Source organism: Rhipicephalus microplus, chromosome 3 (assembly GCF_043290135.1).
Source record: "Rhipicephalus microplus isolate Deutch F79 chromosome 3, USDA_Rmic, whole genome shotgun sequence".
NCBI lineage: Eukaryota > Metazoa > Arthropoda > Arachnida > Ixodida > Ixodidae > Rhipicephalus > Rhipicephalus microplus.
Genome location: NC_134702.1, coordinates 200,561,215 through 200,580,921, shown reverse-complemented (window position 1 = coordinate 200,580,921; position 19,707 = coordinate 200,561,215). Strand labels below are relative to the sequence as shown.

Below are 19,707 nucleotides of genomic sequence, written 5' to 3'. Positions count from 1 at the left end.
TTCTGTTGCACCTGTTAACTGTTAACGCTTATAGAAAGAGCGCTTGTTCAGCGTTTTTTAAATTTATTATCTTTTCAATCGTCTATCCAAATCATAATGCGTAATCACAATGCTTATTCCCCAACGACAAGATAATATACTTAGGCCTTCCGGGTCCTCTATTGTAACTTTGAGTGATTATTTGGAGTGTGTAGCTTTGTGCTGTGCAAACAAGATACCGCATATGCCTTGTGTTCCTATATTTTACTGCCATTATGTGTAAAAAAAGTTGTCGTGGTGTGGCTTTTAATTTAGCATATGTTGAGTTTTTGCTGTTCATCTTTCGCGTATTTTGTACTCGGTTTTTATCTATACGTGAAGCTGCTAGTATACTTAAGCCAAATAGTTGGCTAGGAGTATTAAAAAAATCTCACTGGGTCCCCTGTACAATCGCTTAGGGCAACTCGAAGGCGAAAGCCATCTTTTCCTTTGCAGTCGATGTATAAGGAAACAGGAAACATGAACACTGTCTTCACGGGTCGCTGTGAAGTGCGGGTGGTGTTTCGTCACATGACGCCACGTCAAAATGTGTGACGCCGTGACAATGACACAAATTTTTGTGGTCTGTCACGTGATACGACGACCTAATCACGTGGTGATTTGCGTCACTGGACGGTAGCCGCCGACTGTCGCACTTCCAGTTAGATGAGGCGTATAAGGTCCGCCTTGATACATCAAATAACACTACGCAAGAACGGTGTTTACAGAGCATCCCGAAGGGAAAATACGAGTGATTATTTTCGCATCACTACTCACTTGAAGACGCACAAGGATGGTGGAGTGAATAAATAAACGCCATAACAATCATTATACGAACACGCACATAACATCAACAGAGAAGGGCATTCCTAAATCACGCTGGAAGTCCGGACAGTTCCCGTGCTTCTTCTCGAATATCCGACCACAGCTGCATGAAAGATGCCTTGTCACCCAGCTCTCGCATCTTTTTTTCAAAACGGGCCAGGTGGTCCGACGTGAAGTGTTCCTTCCAGCCTCCCACCTTGGCTCTCCTGACGAGTCCGTACTTGGTGCTGTCTCCACCATAGCCGTGCTTGCAAAACACTTCCCTTCGGCCGAACAATTCGCGCCAGCCAGGATTCTCGTTTCCCTTCAAGTCAAACACGATCACTTTCCGCATGTGCTCGGGCTGAGAACGCTCGATGATCTTCCGCAGCAGTCCTTCTTGCTCTTTCAACGCCCGGCCGTAGCTCTCGCCCACAAAGTGAGCGAGCTTGAGAATGGTTCCGGGCGTGTCCCGCTGGAGTTCTTCGTAGGTGAGGAAGAACACGTTCAGCTCGTTTCTTAGGGCGTAACCCGAGGCGACGTGATCGAAGTAACTGCCGTAACCAAGCTCTCCTCGTAAGAAAGGGTCGACGATGTCTTCGAACGTGCCATCCTGGAATCGGTATATGCTTATGTTGGTCATGTTATAGAAAATAGAGACGCACACGTCCCAGGGGTTCCGAGCCACGTACACGTACCTTAAATCGATAGAAAAGAAAAGAAACAAACATGAGAAACTCAATACTTTACCGGTTACCAAGCACTATATGTCCGAGCCAGACACTAAAACAAATATAGTCTCGCGAGACAAACATTCAATCTGAATAAAGCGTGCTACCTGTATAGAAAATATCGCTTTCAAAAGCACGAAGTGTTAGGCACAGGTTGTAATAATAATGTATCCCGTTACCACGATATGGTTTTGAGGCATGCTTTTGTAGAGGGTTCGGAAAAATTCGACCATATGGTGTTCTGTAATAATACATTCACATTGCACAATGCACGGACCTTTCTGCTTCCATTGAAATGATCTCGCAGAGGTCAGTATTAAAGCCGTAACGCTCTTGTCAGCAGGAAAGAACTGCAATCACTCCCCACTTACGCGGTCAATCATAGATCGGTCAGCCTACCTCTACCATGTCACCGTAAGCTTAAACGTTTGGAAGACAGTTGGCGTGCGCTTTATTTAGTATGCCGCAAAGAATCAGACATAACGTGGCTCGTGAACTGGCTGAGGACTTTAAATTTTGTGAAATGGGTAGACTATTTTTAAGCGCTTTCAAGCTATAGCTTACTTTTTGCGAATGAGTCTAATTGATTGGTGATCGGACGTAATGAATTGTCATTATGACAATACTTGTGCTGAGCGCAGAAACAGCTACGGAGATTACATGTGTCGGTGGTTTGTGTATTATTAGACCTGTGTTCTCAGATTTGGGTGAACCTTAAAGAACTCCAGGTGGTCAAAATTTCCGGAGCCCTCCTCTACGGCGTCTCTAATAATCATATGGTAGATTTGGGCCGTTAAACCCCACATATCAATCAATTGTGTATTATTTTGTGGCAGACGCCTTCACAGCACCACGTAAAAATTGCTATAGAAAGAGCATCGTGACGTTTGGACTGCGTATGCAATATCTCTTTACTATTTCCTAGCGTATCATTGGCAATACTACAACAGCAGTCATCATTGATATGTTCTATCGACCACAAAAGTTTACTTATCGCGCAAGCGCTTGTTAAACTGCCAGTCCACGCCACCTACCATAGACCGTAGCACTAGGCTGGAGACGGGCCTTGTTATTCAGTGGTATGTTAATTTTGTTTTGCTGTGCAGCATGACACCAATTCGCAGTTTTCATAAACGCTCTGCCATATGAGAGCCACACTTCCATTATGACAGCACAATCAAAGCTGCCGCGGCATGCTTCGAACTGTGTGCCGTTAAGTAGATAACTTTGTGAGTACGATTGCGCCTAATAAGAGTTATGCCGATTGACCACTCTCGAAATGGAAGTATATGAAGCCTCGGCTGCTGAGCAGAGCTGTTCACACCGATCGCATTACCTTTTGCTCACTCTGCCACAGAGGACTGTGGAATGTACTAATAAATGGTGACCATATCGCCACCTTGCGGCACTACGCGATACTGCGTGCGCGTCTCGCACACCATATTGGCTGTGGCCAAGGTCAAAGCGGCGAACTTTTCCGCGCGGAGAAAATTGATCCTTGCGCGATTTGAGTAATTGGCTGCGGATTTTCTGTGTTTTTGAATAATCCATTTTAGTCTTCCAGATCTGCGCTTGGTTTGAACGCACCTTTCGGAATTGCTGCGTCTTCGGCGCAGTGCTATTGATCACCGCTGATGTAACAGAACCGCCCCGAAAAGGTTCTTGGCCACGCGTTCGCGTAGTCCGTAAATTTTTATGGTTTGCTATACATATACCTTACAAGCGGACTATTTTGGAGAAATGCGTTCGAATCATATCAATAAACAAATGCTCCTGTGATGACTGGAGTGAATGAGAGAGTATGACTAACTACATTTATCCCTTCATCGACTGTTATCTGAGTAACACCACAAAAAGAATGGCATTTCTACGGGTATATAGCTCATTTGGCCGTTTTTTTTTTGCGAAATTTTCACTGCAAGCTCTCTTATTTAAGTTAAAAGTAACATACTGCTTTCATCTTGTACCGATTATAAGTAGCTTACTCGGAGACAATTATATGTGATGGTGCTTATTTATTTAATTTGGTGCTCAACTTTACCAATTTTATATCATTTCTGCCACGGGTACTGGTATTTAAAATATACAGCTCATCTTACCTTGTGTTCAACGAACATTCATCCACTTAATTATATGTTTGTTGCTATTTGAAGGGATTTCTGTATGTCCAATACAATAAATAATGAACATTATATTCATGAAGTCTCTAAATAATGCTTGGAAATCCAACAGTCATGGCTCGTTTGCAAAGCCTTGAAATCTGCTCCAAAAAGACCAATAGATCCTCGAATGTAGCATATTTTTGCTACTAAGATACATATTGTGAGCGCTGATTGTGTTGCTCATCATTTTCACTTTCACCTGCGCATACAAAGCACCGTGATCATCATCATCGTAGCCGCTCGCTGCTTGTTCGGTTGCTGGCTCGCGCGTCTGGGTTGACAATAAAACGGTCGCTCCTTCGTACCTGACGTCGTCTCACAAGTGGTGGAGCGTGCTGTGATTCCCAAGTCCTCGTGCACTACCGGTCACCTCTGGAGCTCCGATCAGGTCGACGGCTGTGCTTGCCAACAGTGATGGCGCAAAACGACCCACCCCCTGCCGCCTTCTTCGCACCACCCGCTCAGCCTGCTGGGCCTCTCCACACCGTGAGTACCTCGCAACGAGACCCTCCAGTGTTTTCTGGCCTTCGCGGTGAGGACGTAGAAGAATGGCTGGACAGTTACGACCGTACCAGTGCTTGCAATTACTGGGATGAGGCACATAAGCTGCGCTATGTACCCTTTTATCTGAAGGAGGTTGCTAAGACGTGGTATCATAACCACGAACGCGACTTTCCTGATTGGTCAGCATTCACGGTGCAGCTGCGTCAAATATTCGGCACTTCTACAGGACGCTCTGAGGTAGCTAAACAGAAGCTCGCTACCCGCATCCAGGGGCCTGACGAATCGTACACATCGTACATTGAAGACGTTCTGGCCCTCTGCCGCCGCGCCCAAAAGGACATGCCGGAGGCCGATCGTATTCGGCAAGTAATGAAAGGCATCAACTCCGTCGCCTTTAATGCTCTTGTCATGCAGAGCCCGACAACAGTTCAGGACATTATTACCACCTGCCAGCGCCTGGACGCACTTTACTCAATGCGCCTTCCACACGCCTCCTATGACACTCGTCTTACTGGCGAGCATGAGCTGCGAGCTCTAATTCGCACCATAGTGAGAGAGGAACTTCACAGCCTTGTTCCTGCCAGCGCACCGACTTCACCTGCCCGCTCACCCCCTCCTAACCTGCGGGAAATTATAAAGGACGAATTGGCGTCGATGACGAGCGTCGCACGTGCCCCGCCTCCTGTGCCCTTACATGTGCCTACGTATGCCGAAGTCGTGTCACGGCCTCCTCCACCTACTCCACCTGTAACTACGGACGTCGTATACGACCATTTGGCCGCGATGGCAGCCAAGGCACCACCACAACCACACTTCCCTGCCTGGCGCCCTACGCGCCCCGTCTGTTACTACTGTGGCATAAGAGGACATATCTCCCGCTTTTGCCGTCGGCGCCAGCAAGATGAACGACGAGGTTATTCTTCGTACGAGAGTGACCGGGCTGCGAGGTCTGACCCCTACGTTCCAGGAACCTACATTCCCTCGTCACGACGTTCGCCTTCGCCTCCTTTGTCCCACGGTGAACCTCGTTCTTCCCGCTCACCCCGCCGTCGTTCACCATCGCCCTTCCGCCGTACTACTTCGCCTTTACGTTCTGCCCGGATGCCCCTCGACAGCCACTCGGAAAACTAGCAGCTGCAGTTTTTGGAGGAGAAACTGCCTGTCGTCGAAGTGTCCCAATTCCTCCTGCGCGCCCTGCAAATTTACTAACTGTTTGTGTAGAAGGCATTTCGGTTGACGCACTCGTGGACACTGGAGCAGCCATTTCGGTCATTGATCGCGAACTATGTCATCGTCTACGAAAAGTGCAAACTCCATATGTTGGTCCGGTGTTATGTGGTGCTAATGAAAATAGAATTTACCCTATTGGACAATGCACTGTTCGTGTTCTGATCGACGGAATTCGTCACCATATACAATTGGCTGTGCTTTCTTCATGTGCTCATCCGATTATATTGGGCTGGGACTTCCTGTCAGCCGCTTCCGCTGTCATTTCGTGTGGTCCGCCCGTTATTCGCATTACGGACACTGAAAATTCTAGTGCTTACGATTTTTCGTCGCCTCACCTTGTTGCAGCTGCAGACTTTGTACTGCCCCCGGCCCAAGAACGTATCCTCACCATTAGATCCAGCGATACCATTGACGGTGACGCAGTGGTTGTCCCCGATCAGCGCTGCATTTTCCGAGGAATCGCCATCGCATGTTGTCTAGTGCGGTTTTCGCGTGGTCATGCCAGTATCACCGCCTACAACACGACAACAGAGCCACAACTACTGCCAGAGGGGTCCACTGTTGCCAGCCTTATCGACATAGCACCGGTATGTGTCGTCACTGTATCGTCTCCGCCGTCAGTCGCTAAGTGTACGCCACCAGGAGGCTCATCTAATGCGCTTAAAGCCACTTTGAGTCCATATCTCACTCCAACGCAAACTAATGACTTAATGGCCCTTTTAACAAAACACAAGACTTGTTTTGACGTTTGTTCGGACGGCTTAGGTCAAACTACGGTGACCTCTCATCACATCGCCACAGACGGTTCTCGTATTATCCGCCGTCGCCCTTACCGCGTGTCGTCTTCAGAACGCAAGGTCATCGAGGAACAAGTCAATGACATGCTCGCACGCAACGTTATCAGGCCTTCCACAAGCCCTTGGTCTTCTCCTGTTGTCCTAGTTAAGAAAAGGGACGGATCAGTGCGATTTTGCGTTGATTACAGGGCACTAAACAAAATTACGCGCAAGGATGTATATCCTATGCCTCGAATTGACGATGCACTTGACACCTTACAGGGTGCAGAATATTTCTCAAGTCTCGACCTACGATCTGGGTATTGGCAGATCCCGATGCATGAGTCTGATAAAGAGAAGACAGCGTTTGCTACTCCTGATGGTCTCTTCGAATTCAATGTGATGCCTTTTGGGCTCTGCAATGCCCCAGCCACATTTGAGCGGATGATCGATACGGTGCTGCGTGGCCTAAAATGGAAGACCTGTCTTTGTTACCTGGACGACATCGTCATCTTTTCATCCAGCTTCTCGCAACACCTAGAACGTCTAGACGAGGTGCTCACATGTCTAGCCAAAGCCGGTCTCCAGCTAAATACCAAGAAGTGTCGGTTTGCGAGCCGCAGCATCAAAGTGTTAGGCCACGTTGTCAGCAAGCTTGGCATCGAACCTGATCCCGACAAAGTGGCCGCTGTGCTGCACTTTCCTAAGCCCACCACGCTCAAAGACCTTCGCAGCTTCCTCGGCTTAGCCTCTTACTTCCGCCGTTTTGTCCGTGATTTTGCCACTATCGCGGCTCCTCTTCACAAACTCCTGACCACAAGTGCATCATTTCTTTGGACAGATGACTGTGAAGCTGCTTTCCAGACCCTGAAGCGATGCCTCACGTCAGGGCCAGTTCTTCGCCATTTTGATCCCACAGCCCCTACTATATTACACACTGACGCAAGTGGGCACGGAATCGGCGCTGTCCTGCTGCAGCGTGACCAGGCTTCACAAGAGCAAGTCGTGGCTTACGCGAGCCGTACTCTCTCCCCAGCGGAACGCAATTACAGCATCACTGAACAGGAATGTCTCGCTATCGTATGGTCCGTGCAAAAATTTCGCCCCTATTTGTATGGCCGCCGCTTCACGATCGTCACGGATCATCATGCGCTCTGTTGGTTGTCATCATTAAAAAACTTGTCAGGACGCCTCGGTCGTTGGGTGCTCCGACTGCAGGAGTATGACTACAGTGTCACATACCGGTCGGGTCGCAAACACCAAGATGCCGACGCTTTGTCACGCTGTCCGCTGTTGCAAAATCATGACGCATCTACCTGCTGCGCAGCACCTCCCAGCCAAGAGACCAAGCAGACGACCAGTCTTAGTCCCATCGAGCCCACTGCACCGGATGACTTCCTTCAATCCGCAGACCTCACCTCGCTCCAACGTGCAGACACATACTGCCGTACAATCATCGATCGGCTCACCGGCTCATCTCGTGCTCCCAACAGCCGCTTGCGACGACAACTCACGCGTTTCAAACTTCATGACGGAACGCTACTTCGACAAACTTACCATCCTCTCGGTAGCCGATGGGTCCCGGTCATACCTCGCTCACTTCGACTCCAAGTCTTAGAAGCCTTTCATGACGACCCGACGGCTGGCCACTTGGGTTTTCATAAAACCTACGATCGCATTAAGACTCGCTGCTTCTGGCCTGGCCTCTCCACTAGTGTTTCCAGGTACGTCACTTCCTGTTCATCATGTCAGCACCGAAAACGTTCGACATCTCTTCCCGCCGGCCCTCTACAACCTCTCCCGTGCCCATCCGCTCCCTTCGAGTTCGTCGGCATAGACTTATACGGACCCCTTCCGCTTACCGCCGCCGGTCACCGCTGGATTGTTACTGCCGTAGACCATCTTACTCGCTACGCTGAGACGGCAGCTCTTCCTACTGGAGCTGCCAGCGAAGTAGCCGACTTTGTTCTGCGTGCCATTATCCTGCGCCACGGCGCCCCTCGTGTTCTCCTGAGTGACCGTGGCAAGACATTTCTTTCTCGTGTGCTCGCTGAAGTTTTACAGGCCTCTGACACAATCCATAAGACCACCTCGGCATATCATCCGCAAACAAATGGTCTTACTGAGCGTTTTCATAGAACTTTGTCAGACATGATCTCTATGTATGTCCAACCCGATCACAAGAACTGGGACACAATACTACCTTTCGTCACGTTTGCCTATAACACTGCCCTACAACGCACTACAAGTTACAGCCCGTTTTTTCTTGTGTATGGCCGTGCACCATCTTTTGTTCTAGACACCAGCTTTTTGTCCACGCCTTCTGTCCCATCTGCGTCCCTTCCGGAAGAATTCGCTGCCCGTGTCAACCACTGCCGCACAATCGCCCGCGCCAACACCTCTACCATTCAGGCCCAGCGAAAAGTTCGTTGTGATGCGACACGTCGAGTTGTGTCATTCTACCCAGGCGACGAAGTGCTCCTCTGGACACCTGTTCGCACACCCGGCCTCTGTGAAAAATTCATTCACAGATACCTGGGTCCTTACACCGTGCTTGAACGAACATCGGCCGTAAATTATCGCGTCGCTCCGGTTACTTCGGCTTCTGATCGCCGTCGTCGCGGGACCGAGATCGTCCATGTGTCTCGCCTGAAACCTTACATCCGGCGCTCATACACTTACTAAATGAACGTCTTGCAGACCGCTTTCGTGTAGGGGGGAAATAGTGTGAGCGCTGATTGTGTTGCTCATCATTTTCACTTTCACCTGCGCATACAAAGCACCGTGATCATCATCATCGTAGCCGCTCGCTGCTTGTTCGGTTGCTGGCTCGCGCGTCTGGGTTGACAATAAAACGGTCGCTCCTTCGTACCTGACGTCGTCTCACAATATAGATACCTCAGAGGAGCAATCTTTCGGCTCCACAATGTGTGATGTAAAGCAAAATGTCATTTATATTACTGTTATATGCCTAAAATTCAAAGCCAACTTCACGCATGAGGTAGCAAAAATGAAGTATAGGCGGTAACCGGTGGCATGTTCAAGGTGAAGAGCTCAATAGCTAGCGTTGCTGTGGCATATATTTCAATAAACTAATGAACTGATGATGCGGGCACAGGAGCAACCAGTATTGGCCACGGTTCAGGTGCAGAACGCTCGCGCCCTTGTGGCACGCAGAGTGGAAACCCTTCGTGCTGCAGAACACGAGTGTTCTACCAAGAAACCAAGCACGCGGATCTCAGAGGCACTTACTGGCGTTTAATCATTCAAGTTCAATCTGACTTTCACCATACCACGGCACATGCCCCCCCCCCTTCCCCTCTGTATTTAGTGGACAAGTCACAAAACGCCTCTTGATTTTCGAGGCTTACGATATGGCAACACCGGTTGTCCTGGCACCTTTCGAAACGGCTGCGAAGAAAAAGACAAAAAAGAGGATTTTATGGGCATTTGTACGATGCGGTGCAGGCCCCTTCAGTTTGTAATGGGCAGTACATTCTTGAATGCAGAGCATTGCTTTATCGCACGATGTGAAGCCTCGGCGTCACTGCCCATGTGCGGCTTCGGCCCCACTGGACATGGCTCGTCTCGTGCCTCGACGCGTCTCCCTCGAACGTGGGCGGTGTGTATATACATATAAGCGGCGTTCGGAAAGGGCGACTTTACCTTCGCTTCTCCTTCATTAAATAAATAATAATAATAACAACGACTACGAAATCGCAATGAAACAATGCCAGACTATGCCGAATTGCGCTACGTTTCCTGACGTATTTGCTCTAGTTCCCCCCGTGAGAAATGGTGGGTGCCAATTTATGTTGTCTTGGTGGTTGAGAGCGCAAAACCGAAGTCTGCTCACTGGAGATACGTGTCCAGAATGATCCCAAGTGCGACCTTCTAGCAATGCAAATTATAATGTACCAGCCATATAACCACGTAGTTTTCGTACGCAAATAATTTGTCAGGAATGTTAACGAGTTTTCATGCTAAGGGTAAAAAGACATGATTGAACAGCATCGCCAATACAGGGCTCTCGGAAATGAACTATTGACTATTCTGTGAGACAGATGCCGCTACGCTGCTGATCGCAGTTCTATCACAGAGAAACGCAAGGAAACAGTAAGTGCTCTTGGATGTACAGTACATTCGGCGTCAAACAAAAACCAAATAGCGGCAGGCAGTTGCAGTAGTATATAGTGCTCGCCGTCTAGTTGTAAACATGAAGAAGAACGCATATGTGCGTAAAGTCCTACCCAACCGGATGCGTGCGTATGTCCATGGCAATAACTGGATGGGGTGCACTACAGAACTGCGAATGCCTGACAGTGTTCGGTTTTTATATGACGTTGATAGTACAATAAACATGCCTGAATGATCACCTTAAACTTGGATGCCTCTCTGTCACTCAGCATATCCTCTGGGGGCTGCACTCTCTCTTCCCTACGGTCATTCATCTGGAGTGTGCTTCATTTGAAGGATGCTGTTCCTTTCTTCTAACTATATCATTCTTTGTAGTCCTCCAAAATCAATTATTCAATTAGTCAGTAAGTTAATAAATAAATAAAGAAATAAATGAATCAACGTGTCTATAACATACACATACTTAGCATCATCGTTCATGGTTTCCCGGTGAAGAGGCTGATGCGTCAGCAGCGTTCGCACTGGCAGCGTTGGCGTCCACTCGCGGTCCCCCATGTACTCGATGATGCGGGTGTTGCTGGTGAACTCTTCGTAGGTATCGATCGGATCGCCATTCCTGAGGATCAGCTGCGTGATGTACTGAACCCAGTGCGTACCACTCTTTGGGTACGAGCTCTGCACCAGGTCTCCCGTAGAGGCTTGGAACGAGGCGCTCTTCCGATACACATCCGGGTCAACCCAGGGGCTGCGCACTACGCCGTCGATAATTTGCGTGTAGGGTCTCCGAGCTGTAGTCATTGCAGCAAGCCTGAGAGAAACAGTTGCATCGTTTGTGCATGACCGCTGAAGCTTAAAAACAGCGTTAGTTTAACGAGTATTATTATTCATAAGAACTTCTGGGACACAAAATACAGGAAATTAACATTCAAATTTATCCCTGTGGTGTAAGTGGCTGTTACCCGTACTCTACCTATAAAAATGCATAATACTAAAAAAACTAAACGGAAATTTGCACTTGAGCTACGTTGTAGTTACTACCCATTTTACGCCCTCCTATGTAAGTAGTTGAGATGTTGAATTATACGCGTGGAAACGGTTTTTCGTTAGCATAGTGTGCTAGAGCTCCTGCGCAAGTTTTGTGTTACGTTAACGGCAATAGAAAGAAATTGTTTGTTTTCTTTGTCAACGTTATCCTCACTATTCAATGTTTCCATCCTCAGCGTCGCTTTCTGCGCACGACTATTTTTCTCTTGTTTGCGTATACGTGCACGCTGCTGAAACACTGAGTGCTTGTTATCTGCGGAGTGGAGCAACTCTCTGTTGCGCCCGAGCTTCCTGCGAAAGTCATTTTTGCTGGTCAGTTGAACAGTTATAGAACCTCTGCAAGAAAATGGCGTAGAGTGTAAAAGATTGGTCCACGACAAGGCACTTAATCAGGCCGGAGTGATACTCCAGCTGTCCATTAGACGGTACACTCGACAGAAAAGAAATCAAAGAACAGGACTCGCTCCTTCGAGCTGTGGTATGGACAATTGCGAATGAGACCGTACGTCTTCATTTTTTAATTTTTGTGAAGATGAGGCGAAATGCAAGAGGTCGGCATACTGTTAGATGTCAGTGCATGTTCAAGACTACCAGAAGGCCGAAATTTCCATAACCTCCCAATCACGGCGCCCCTCGTAATCGTATTGTGGTCTTGGGAAGTAAAATCTCGCCGCGGACAACTCTGTGAAGCGCACATGCTTGCAGTCTTGTTCCTTTTAAAATTGCGCTGTTGACGAAGTCGTACTCATTTTGAGAGTTAGTATAATGTACGAGTTATTGTTTTCTGTGCCGAACATCAAGCTGTTTCAATTCAGCGATCACAAGCAACACCGTAGTACGTCATGGGAAGAAATTGTGATGTTTTTATTTACTGCTTCAGCCACAGTAAATCAGTGGATGCAGTGCGTTCACTTCTGACCCAAAGTTCGCGTATTTCTTCCCAACTGCGGTGCTCATAATATTTATAATTGCTGTGGTTAAAAGTCACAAAACCGTGATATGATTTTAAGACACACCGTAATAGAGGGCTCCAGAAATTTTGACCATATGGGGTGTTTTAACGAGCATGTAAATCAAAGCAAACGGACGTCAAGCACGTTCGCCTACGTCGAATCTATGGCTGCCGCGGCAGGGATTCGATTCCACGACCCGCAGCTCAGCAGTGGAGCATGATAACAAGACCACCGTGAAGGTTGCTGCGGCGGTCCTATTTCGGTGGATGTGAATGGTAGAGGCCCGTATGTGCTCTGCATTGTCAGTACACGTTGAATAACACTAGATGGCTGAAATTTCCGGAGCCATCCATTGCGATGTCTCTCATGATTACATCGGGCTTTTGGGACGGAAAACCCTAGACATCATTAATTATTTACGCCAGCAGGGTTTCTTTAGTTCCCACAACAGTCGGGTAAAACTACAGAAGTTTGCGGTATTAGCTAATCATGTACTGATGCACAACTACTTAGAAACGATGTTCGTGCCAGCCTGAAGCCATACTTGCCTCTTTTATGTGAGCAGCTACTACTATACCGGGTGGCGTTACGGGTGTAGTCTGATTGGTACGACCAGTTTCATGAACAGGCGCATTTTTCGGTGTTTGGTGTCGACTGCGCTTATCTCGTTATCTTATCTTACCTTGAACCTTCTTAATTGCGCATGCCTTGTAGAAACGAATCACTTGGAAATTCGGCACCCGTCCTGTTCGCATGTTCTTGAAAAGCCTGTGCCACGAATTTTTGAGGATACAGCAAATGCTGGCATATGCGCGTATGCACCCGGTGCATACGCGCATGTACAAAGGGTGTAGTTAAATACAACAAATAAAAAAGAAGTTAATCAGACTTCATACGGTGTTTTTTGTCGTGCTGCGTTCTTCTGTTATTACCACGTAGCATGCACACTAATACCTACTGCATGACAATCTGTCAAGTAGGTCCCTGAGTGATTCAAGGAAGCGCGAATATCTAAATTTGCTCATGTGCTGTTGACAGCTCATTTGTGGCAAGTGCTTTTTTTCAATAAACTCGACGCTCACTCTCAGAACACAAAGCCACGTGACTTAAAGTGACAGAATAGCTTCGCAACTTCAAAAAGAGAATCGAAAGAAGCTAGAAAATACGACGTAATTTTTGTGAATTATGAGAAGAGCAAATCACAGGTCGTTTACACTGTTCAGAACTTTTCTTTCTGTTCTGTGTTTTGTTTTTAACAATGTGACAGTCAATAATAACTGAGAGCACTGAATAGCATATGAACAGAATAGCCGTGACTCATGATACTTAATAAAAATATGATTATTATTAATATTATTCTAATAATAAACTTAATAGTGCTAAACCGCTGCAATCCTTGTACTTAGGATTACTCGTAATGTAAAAGAGCTACTATTTGGTATTGTTTTAATCCGCTTCAATAAATAATGACGGGTAACCTAACTAAATTGGATTCCTACAATGTCTGCCTAGCAAACAATGTTGAAACGTCCCACTCTATTGAAGAAATTTTATAACTTCTCTTGCTATATGCCGCGGAATTTGCGTAGAGACTAAAAGTATCAATAAAAATTCGTGAAGTTGCACCTAGTGAAATCGATGCGCTATGCCGTCAAACACTTTCTAATTGTGAAATATGTTGTAAGACACTAGTACGAGGCATAAAAATGAAAAAAAAACATTATCAGAACCTATCAGTTAGTATGTAAATGCCATAACAACGTCGAATACCGAAATACTTGATTTGTGGGGTTTAACGTCCCGAAACCATGATATGATTATCAGAGGCGCCGTATTGAAGGGCGCCGGAAATTTCAAGCACTTGGGGTTCTTTAACGTGCACCCAAATCTGACCACACGGGCCATCAGTTTCGCCTTCATCGGAAATGCAGCCGCCGCAGCCGGTATTCAATCTTGCAACCTGCGGGTCATCAGCCGAGTACCTTAGCCATTAGACCACCGCAGTGGGGCAATACCGAACTACTTCACCTTTGCTAATTTCTGCTTCATTGGCTGTGTATGGAACACTATACAATGTTCCTGCATTGTTAGTACCGATGGAAGAGTGCGCACCTTTTGTCCTATGAAGCTTTTGCTCAGTCAAGTTTTAGTTGGGGCATTGTGGCGCCGCGGGTTGTAACGAAGCCAGAGTACGAGCCATATATACGCAGCCAGAAAATTGTTGTGGTATAGAAGATATATGTCGGTGTCAAAGAGCGTCAAAATATACGATGATGTCACAGTGCTTTTTTTGTTTCAGGTCAACTTTGTGGCCGAGAAAAAATAAAGGCGGCTTTGTTCACAGCTCGTTATGGCGTTGCGGTGCACTGAAACACAACTCATTGCCACTTTCGGCGTCGACCTGCTAAGCTTGAGGACAACGCGGGCTTTGGCACCCGCGTTGATACTTTTGATAATTTTGAACTTTTGATAACCGGCCGCGTTTCGATATTATGCACAACAGTGCAAAAACACCAGCTTACTTAAATATAGGCACACGTTCTGGTGCTCCCCATGCTGTCGAAATTGATCCACAGTTGATATCAATTCTATCGTGGCTTTGCCTGGTAAATTATCACTAATTATTGTCATGATCACACTCGCCTTGCATGACACTTGTGCACAAGCAATGCTCAGCTGGCTCCGCTGTTTCTATCTGCTGTTTGTATGGCAGTTTAGTCTTCAATTCAATACGCTAAAAAAATGAGGAATTATCCTCTCACTGCATCTATGTGGAATACACTATGGTCGCTGTATAAACGATCGCTTGTGTTCAAATTCTGACAACATTAGAGAAAAGGCGGGAAGTATTTTCGCAATACAATGTGCCGATTGTGGCTGCATCACGAACTTCCAGCAGACGCAGCCGTGCCCGCGAAATGTATGAAACCTTTTCCATGCGTGTTGCAGGTCAGTCATTTATCAGCTTCAAATCTATCATACTAACTGACAAACAGATTAACTATCTTCACAGTGAAGCGTTCCACGCTGTATACGACAAATCGGGGCTTGTGCGTATGTCTTAGAAAATTCTTCCTCGGCTACGTTTTAGAGCCTTGGATGGCTGATGAAACGAAAAAGTTTACGTCGGCAGCGCCAGCACGCATGGTGCAAAAGTTCATCATAACATGATGACGTCATCACATAATATCATCTCTTGGTAAAAAGTGGGCCGATAACAGAGGCAGTGCGAAATCACGGGAAGCGCAGAAAGCTTTCGGAGGGTTGGGGCTGAACGAAAGAAAAGAATATTAAGATAGATGTATTTTGTCGAGTCAACTTGATTGATATGCGCGGTTTAACGTCCCAAAACTACCATACGATTATGAGAGACGCCGTAGTGGAGGACTATGGAAATTTTGACCACCTGGGGTTCTTTTACGTGCACCCAAATCTGAGCACACGGGCCGACAACATTTGGGCCTCCAGCGGAAATGCAGCCGCCGCAGCCGGGATTCGAACCCGCGACCTGCGGGTCAGCAGCCGAGTACCTTAGCCACTATACCACCACGGCGGGGCATTATCGAGTCAACTTGGAGAATTCATAACGAACCCTGTGGGTTTATTTCCTTAAAACCCGAAGGATAACTCGTAAAAACGTGGCTTCAATCAATTTAAAATGCTTAATTATTTACGAGCTGCTTCACCATTCTCATGCTAAAAAATGAATTAGTTACCAAAAACAGAATATGATTATGCATTAAACACTGGGCTGTGTAGGAATGTAAATTATCTTTGGCGTGCTGTGGCTAATAGTACTTGTTTAGGTTTAACGTCCACCTATTCTGATACGAGAGACGCCATCATGGAGTGCTCCGGAAATTTCGACCACCTGGGGATCTTTAACGGGCACCTAAGTCTAAGCACATGGGCCTCGTGCATTTTCGCCTCCATCAAAAATGGAGCTGCCATGACCGGGATTCGATCCCGCGACCTGCAGGTCAGCCAAGCAGCCGAGTGCCTTAGCTACTAGGCCACCGTGGCAGATGGCCGGATATGGCTCCTAATGGGTTCCCAAATAACCTCATTGGTACTTTTTAAATTTCTTGATCTCGAAGTGTGGCCGGCGTGACGTGGTAGCGACTATGCGTCCTTTACACAGAACGACATGACGCAACTGCGGCGGGTGTGTTCATTAATACGAAGAGTTCGCGCCGTCGGACATGATCTTGCAGAGACAGTAAACAGTTGATAGATCGGAGCCATTAAATAACGCCACAAACACACCTAATAATAGTGTCAGTGGGTTCCCGCCAAAACCCGCGATGTGACTGACACTCCTAATGTGGGCTTGCGAAGACCTACATTAAGCCGTCTCCACAACTTCCGTGCCACAGACATCGAGCTTGGCAGCAAGCCTGATGTCGACAGCTGAATTCACGGACCGTTCTGTAATTCATGGTTACAGTTCACACATGAAGCGAACTGGCACGTGCATTTTTTGACACACTGCAAAGTTTAAAGAAAGAATTTCGAAAAAAACAGGAAAGTGCCAGAACCATGATATGATTATGAGGCGAGCAGTAGGCAAAGGCTTCGCAATCTTCAGCCATTAATCGTTGATAAGTTTGCAGGGTCAGGCACTGACATTGGGCAGTGCATGGGCCTCGATCATTTCGTTTCCCCCGGAATGCGACCACCGAGGTCCAGATCCAGACCTCGACTTCGGATCAGCAGCTGAGCACCGCAACTACTGTACCATCAAGGTGGGGCCCCCAAAACAAACTATAGTTTCATGAAGTTCTTCAGACCTTTGATTTCAGGGTTGTTACATGACCAGCTTGGCTTTTTGCGGACACGGGCATGAACGCATTCGTTGTCGCTCATGCGGAATAAATCTGCTGAAGCATGTGTCGCGCCAGCGGAACTTCACAACTCCTGAGCCCACGCGAACAAAGCGACCGCAGCAAAGCGAAGGAAAGCTACGATGCGGGAAGGAAAAATAACGAAGAACGTAAAATGTCTTTGAATTGCACAATTTAACGCTCACCTGTTCAGCTTTCGTGGTGTGTCTTTGTTAAGGGTTGTGTCGACTGGGATCCCACTTGATGCTCCAACTACAGTTTACATACGCGCGCTATTTCGAAGGCTTCTGTGCCTAGAAGGAAGCACCACAGGTGATTTCGGCCCGCTGGTGTACAAGGCAGTTAGGCCGCTAAACAATTACGAGCGCTCGTAGCCAGCGGCTCTTGATAACACAAGATACACATTATCTTCTCTTACAACCTCCCTCTGACAGCTATTTTTATCAGTAAGTGTAGCCTAACTCCGCCTTCCGCGCTTGCAAGAGTGCAGGCGCAGCAACTTCTGTTATCGTAGATGACATGCGTGAAGGAGTTACAAGTTCTAAGCAGGCAACGCACGAAAGCAAACATAAGTGAACTAGCCGTGTCGTTTTATGAATGAACTGCGTACTCTGATAACAAAAAACAGACAAATATGGCGCGCGTCCAAAGGTAGTTATGCCATAATCTGTTGACGTTACAAGTATACTATATTAGCGTCTTATCTCAGGCACAGATAGGTCTCACGGAGACTTTTCCTACGCTTCGCCGTTTGTAGGACCACCGAAGGTACGACAAGGTAGTTTTCTATGATGCAGAACTTGGTATGCGTTCTTCGGTGCTGTATACCTGTCGCACTCATTACAATTGCGTATAAGACATTGCAGTCAGTTAATAGAAGAGTTTGTTGCAATATTTATAAACACCTAAGCGCAGGCGCCGCGTTTACATATAGTTGTGTAATGTCGGCGTCAAATGAAAGCCGAACAGCGGCAAGGCTTCGCGATACACACCATCCAGCTATCACCATTGACAGGCGCGCGCATCTTAATCGAAAGTTACGCGCATATATGCGCGTCTGTTCATGGTGATAAGCGCACGGCGCACACTACACGATCGCAAAGGTTTTCCGCTATTCGGGTTTCATTAGATGACTATAGTAAATCTGTTCAAACACCCTAATGAACGGCAGCGGCCGCGCATGGCCTTGCTCGTCATTCAGTATCGTCGTCATGTAACAGCAGCCGTATATAGTTACTAACAAATATTACTCGCGATAAACCAGGGCACCAGTGCTGTGGGCTTTGGATGCCTATAGTTACATTCCGGCTTTTTGTGTGTGTGGCACAATGGCGATTTAATTACGAAGAACATGACGGTGTGCGTAGTTATCAACCACAAAATTAATCAATAAATTGAGGCTGCGTTTAGATTTATAACAGTTTGTTTCAAGTATTTTCAACAGTGACATTATTACCGAGAGCTGAATCGGCACAGAGACACTATTAAACATCTGTTTCGAGGTGTTGAACACAGAGTGCTAGGCATTCCCTGCGGCGACGAGGCTTGATCTGTATAAGTCCTCGAGCAAGATGGTCGGCCCCCTTATTTCTGCTGTCCGACAGTGTGTGAGCGGATATAAAGAAGAAAACACTTTCTCATCTTCATTACTACAAAATTTCATAATTTTGAGTGTCTTTAGGGGGATTCGACCGTAGGTGAAATTTTGTATCACCGTCGACAAATGATAAGGCAATATGTCCTGTCACGTTTTCACTGTGGTTAATGCGAAATACACTTTCTCTGTGGATTTTTCGTGTGCTGTAATGACGGCAGCCACAGTTTTCATGATAATATCTCACCGCGGCTGTGTAGGCGTGCAGGTGTCTGTATCTATGTGCGTCTGCAAATACAGCGTCCATGATGTTACCAAGAGAGAGAGAAATAAATAAAAGGAAGAGACACGGAGTTTAACCTAGAAGAATTGGTTTGATACTCCACACAGGGGTGGAGAAATAAGGGTCGGAAAGAGGATCGAGAGATATAGAATAAATTAGGTAAAAATACACGTGTGCTCACATGCAGGGCGTTCTGAAGTCGGCTGAACGCAGGAGCACTTTCAAAGCCTTCTTCTGCGACATGATGTCCTGTCGGTAGCGCAGGATTCTTTCTTCCAAAAGATTCTAGTTGTCCAGTTCATCTAGTATATTACAGAGTGACTGTCTCTGCGAGCATTTGCACAGAATATGCCAAATTTCTTCATGTACTACATCGCGGCCTCTGCTTTCCTGTCTGCCCTGATGGTGGTTTATATGCATTGTTTTGGGCGCAGAACAGACGGTTTTCATGACTGTTATGCATCTGGGTGTATCAACTCTGATCCCATTACACACAAAGTGGTACGCTATACGTAGTTGATCCAATATTTGCTTGCCTGTTTTGGTTTTGGTAACGTGCATAGAGCAAAGCGGTGTGCTTTAATTAGATCATTCGAACGCGTAGGTATTTGTGACTGCGTAACACTT

The 19,707-nt window shown here is 46.9% G+C and overlaps 1 protein-coding gene across 1 annotated transcript; it reads right to left on the bottom strand.

The window, feature by feature from the left end:
• Positions 1-739: 739 nt before the first annotated feature.
• LOC142804094 (sulfotransferase 2A1-like) lies at positions 740-17,488 on the bottom strand. Its single transcript, XM_075890666.1, has 3 exons — positions 17,389-17,488; positions 10,826-11,170; positions 740-1,520 (listed from the first exon to the last, which is right to left on the bottom strand). The coding sequence occupies exons 2-3, from the start codon at positions 11,158-11,160 to the stop codon at positions 893-895; spliced, it is 963 nt and encodes a 320-aa protein (XP_075746781.1). The 5' UTR covers positions 11,161-11,170; positions 17,389-17,488; the 3' UTR covers positions 740-892.
• Positions 17,489-19,707: the final 2,219 nt, after the last annotated feature.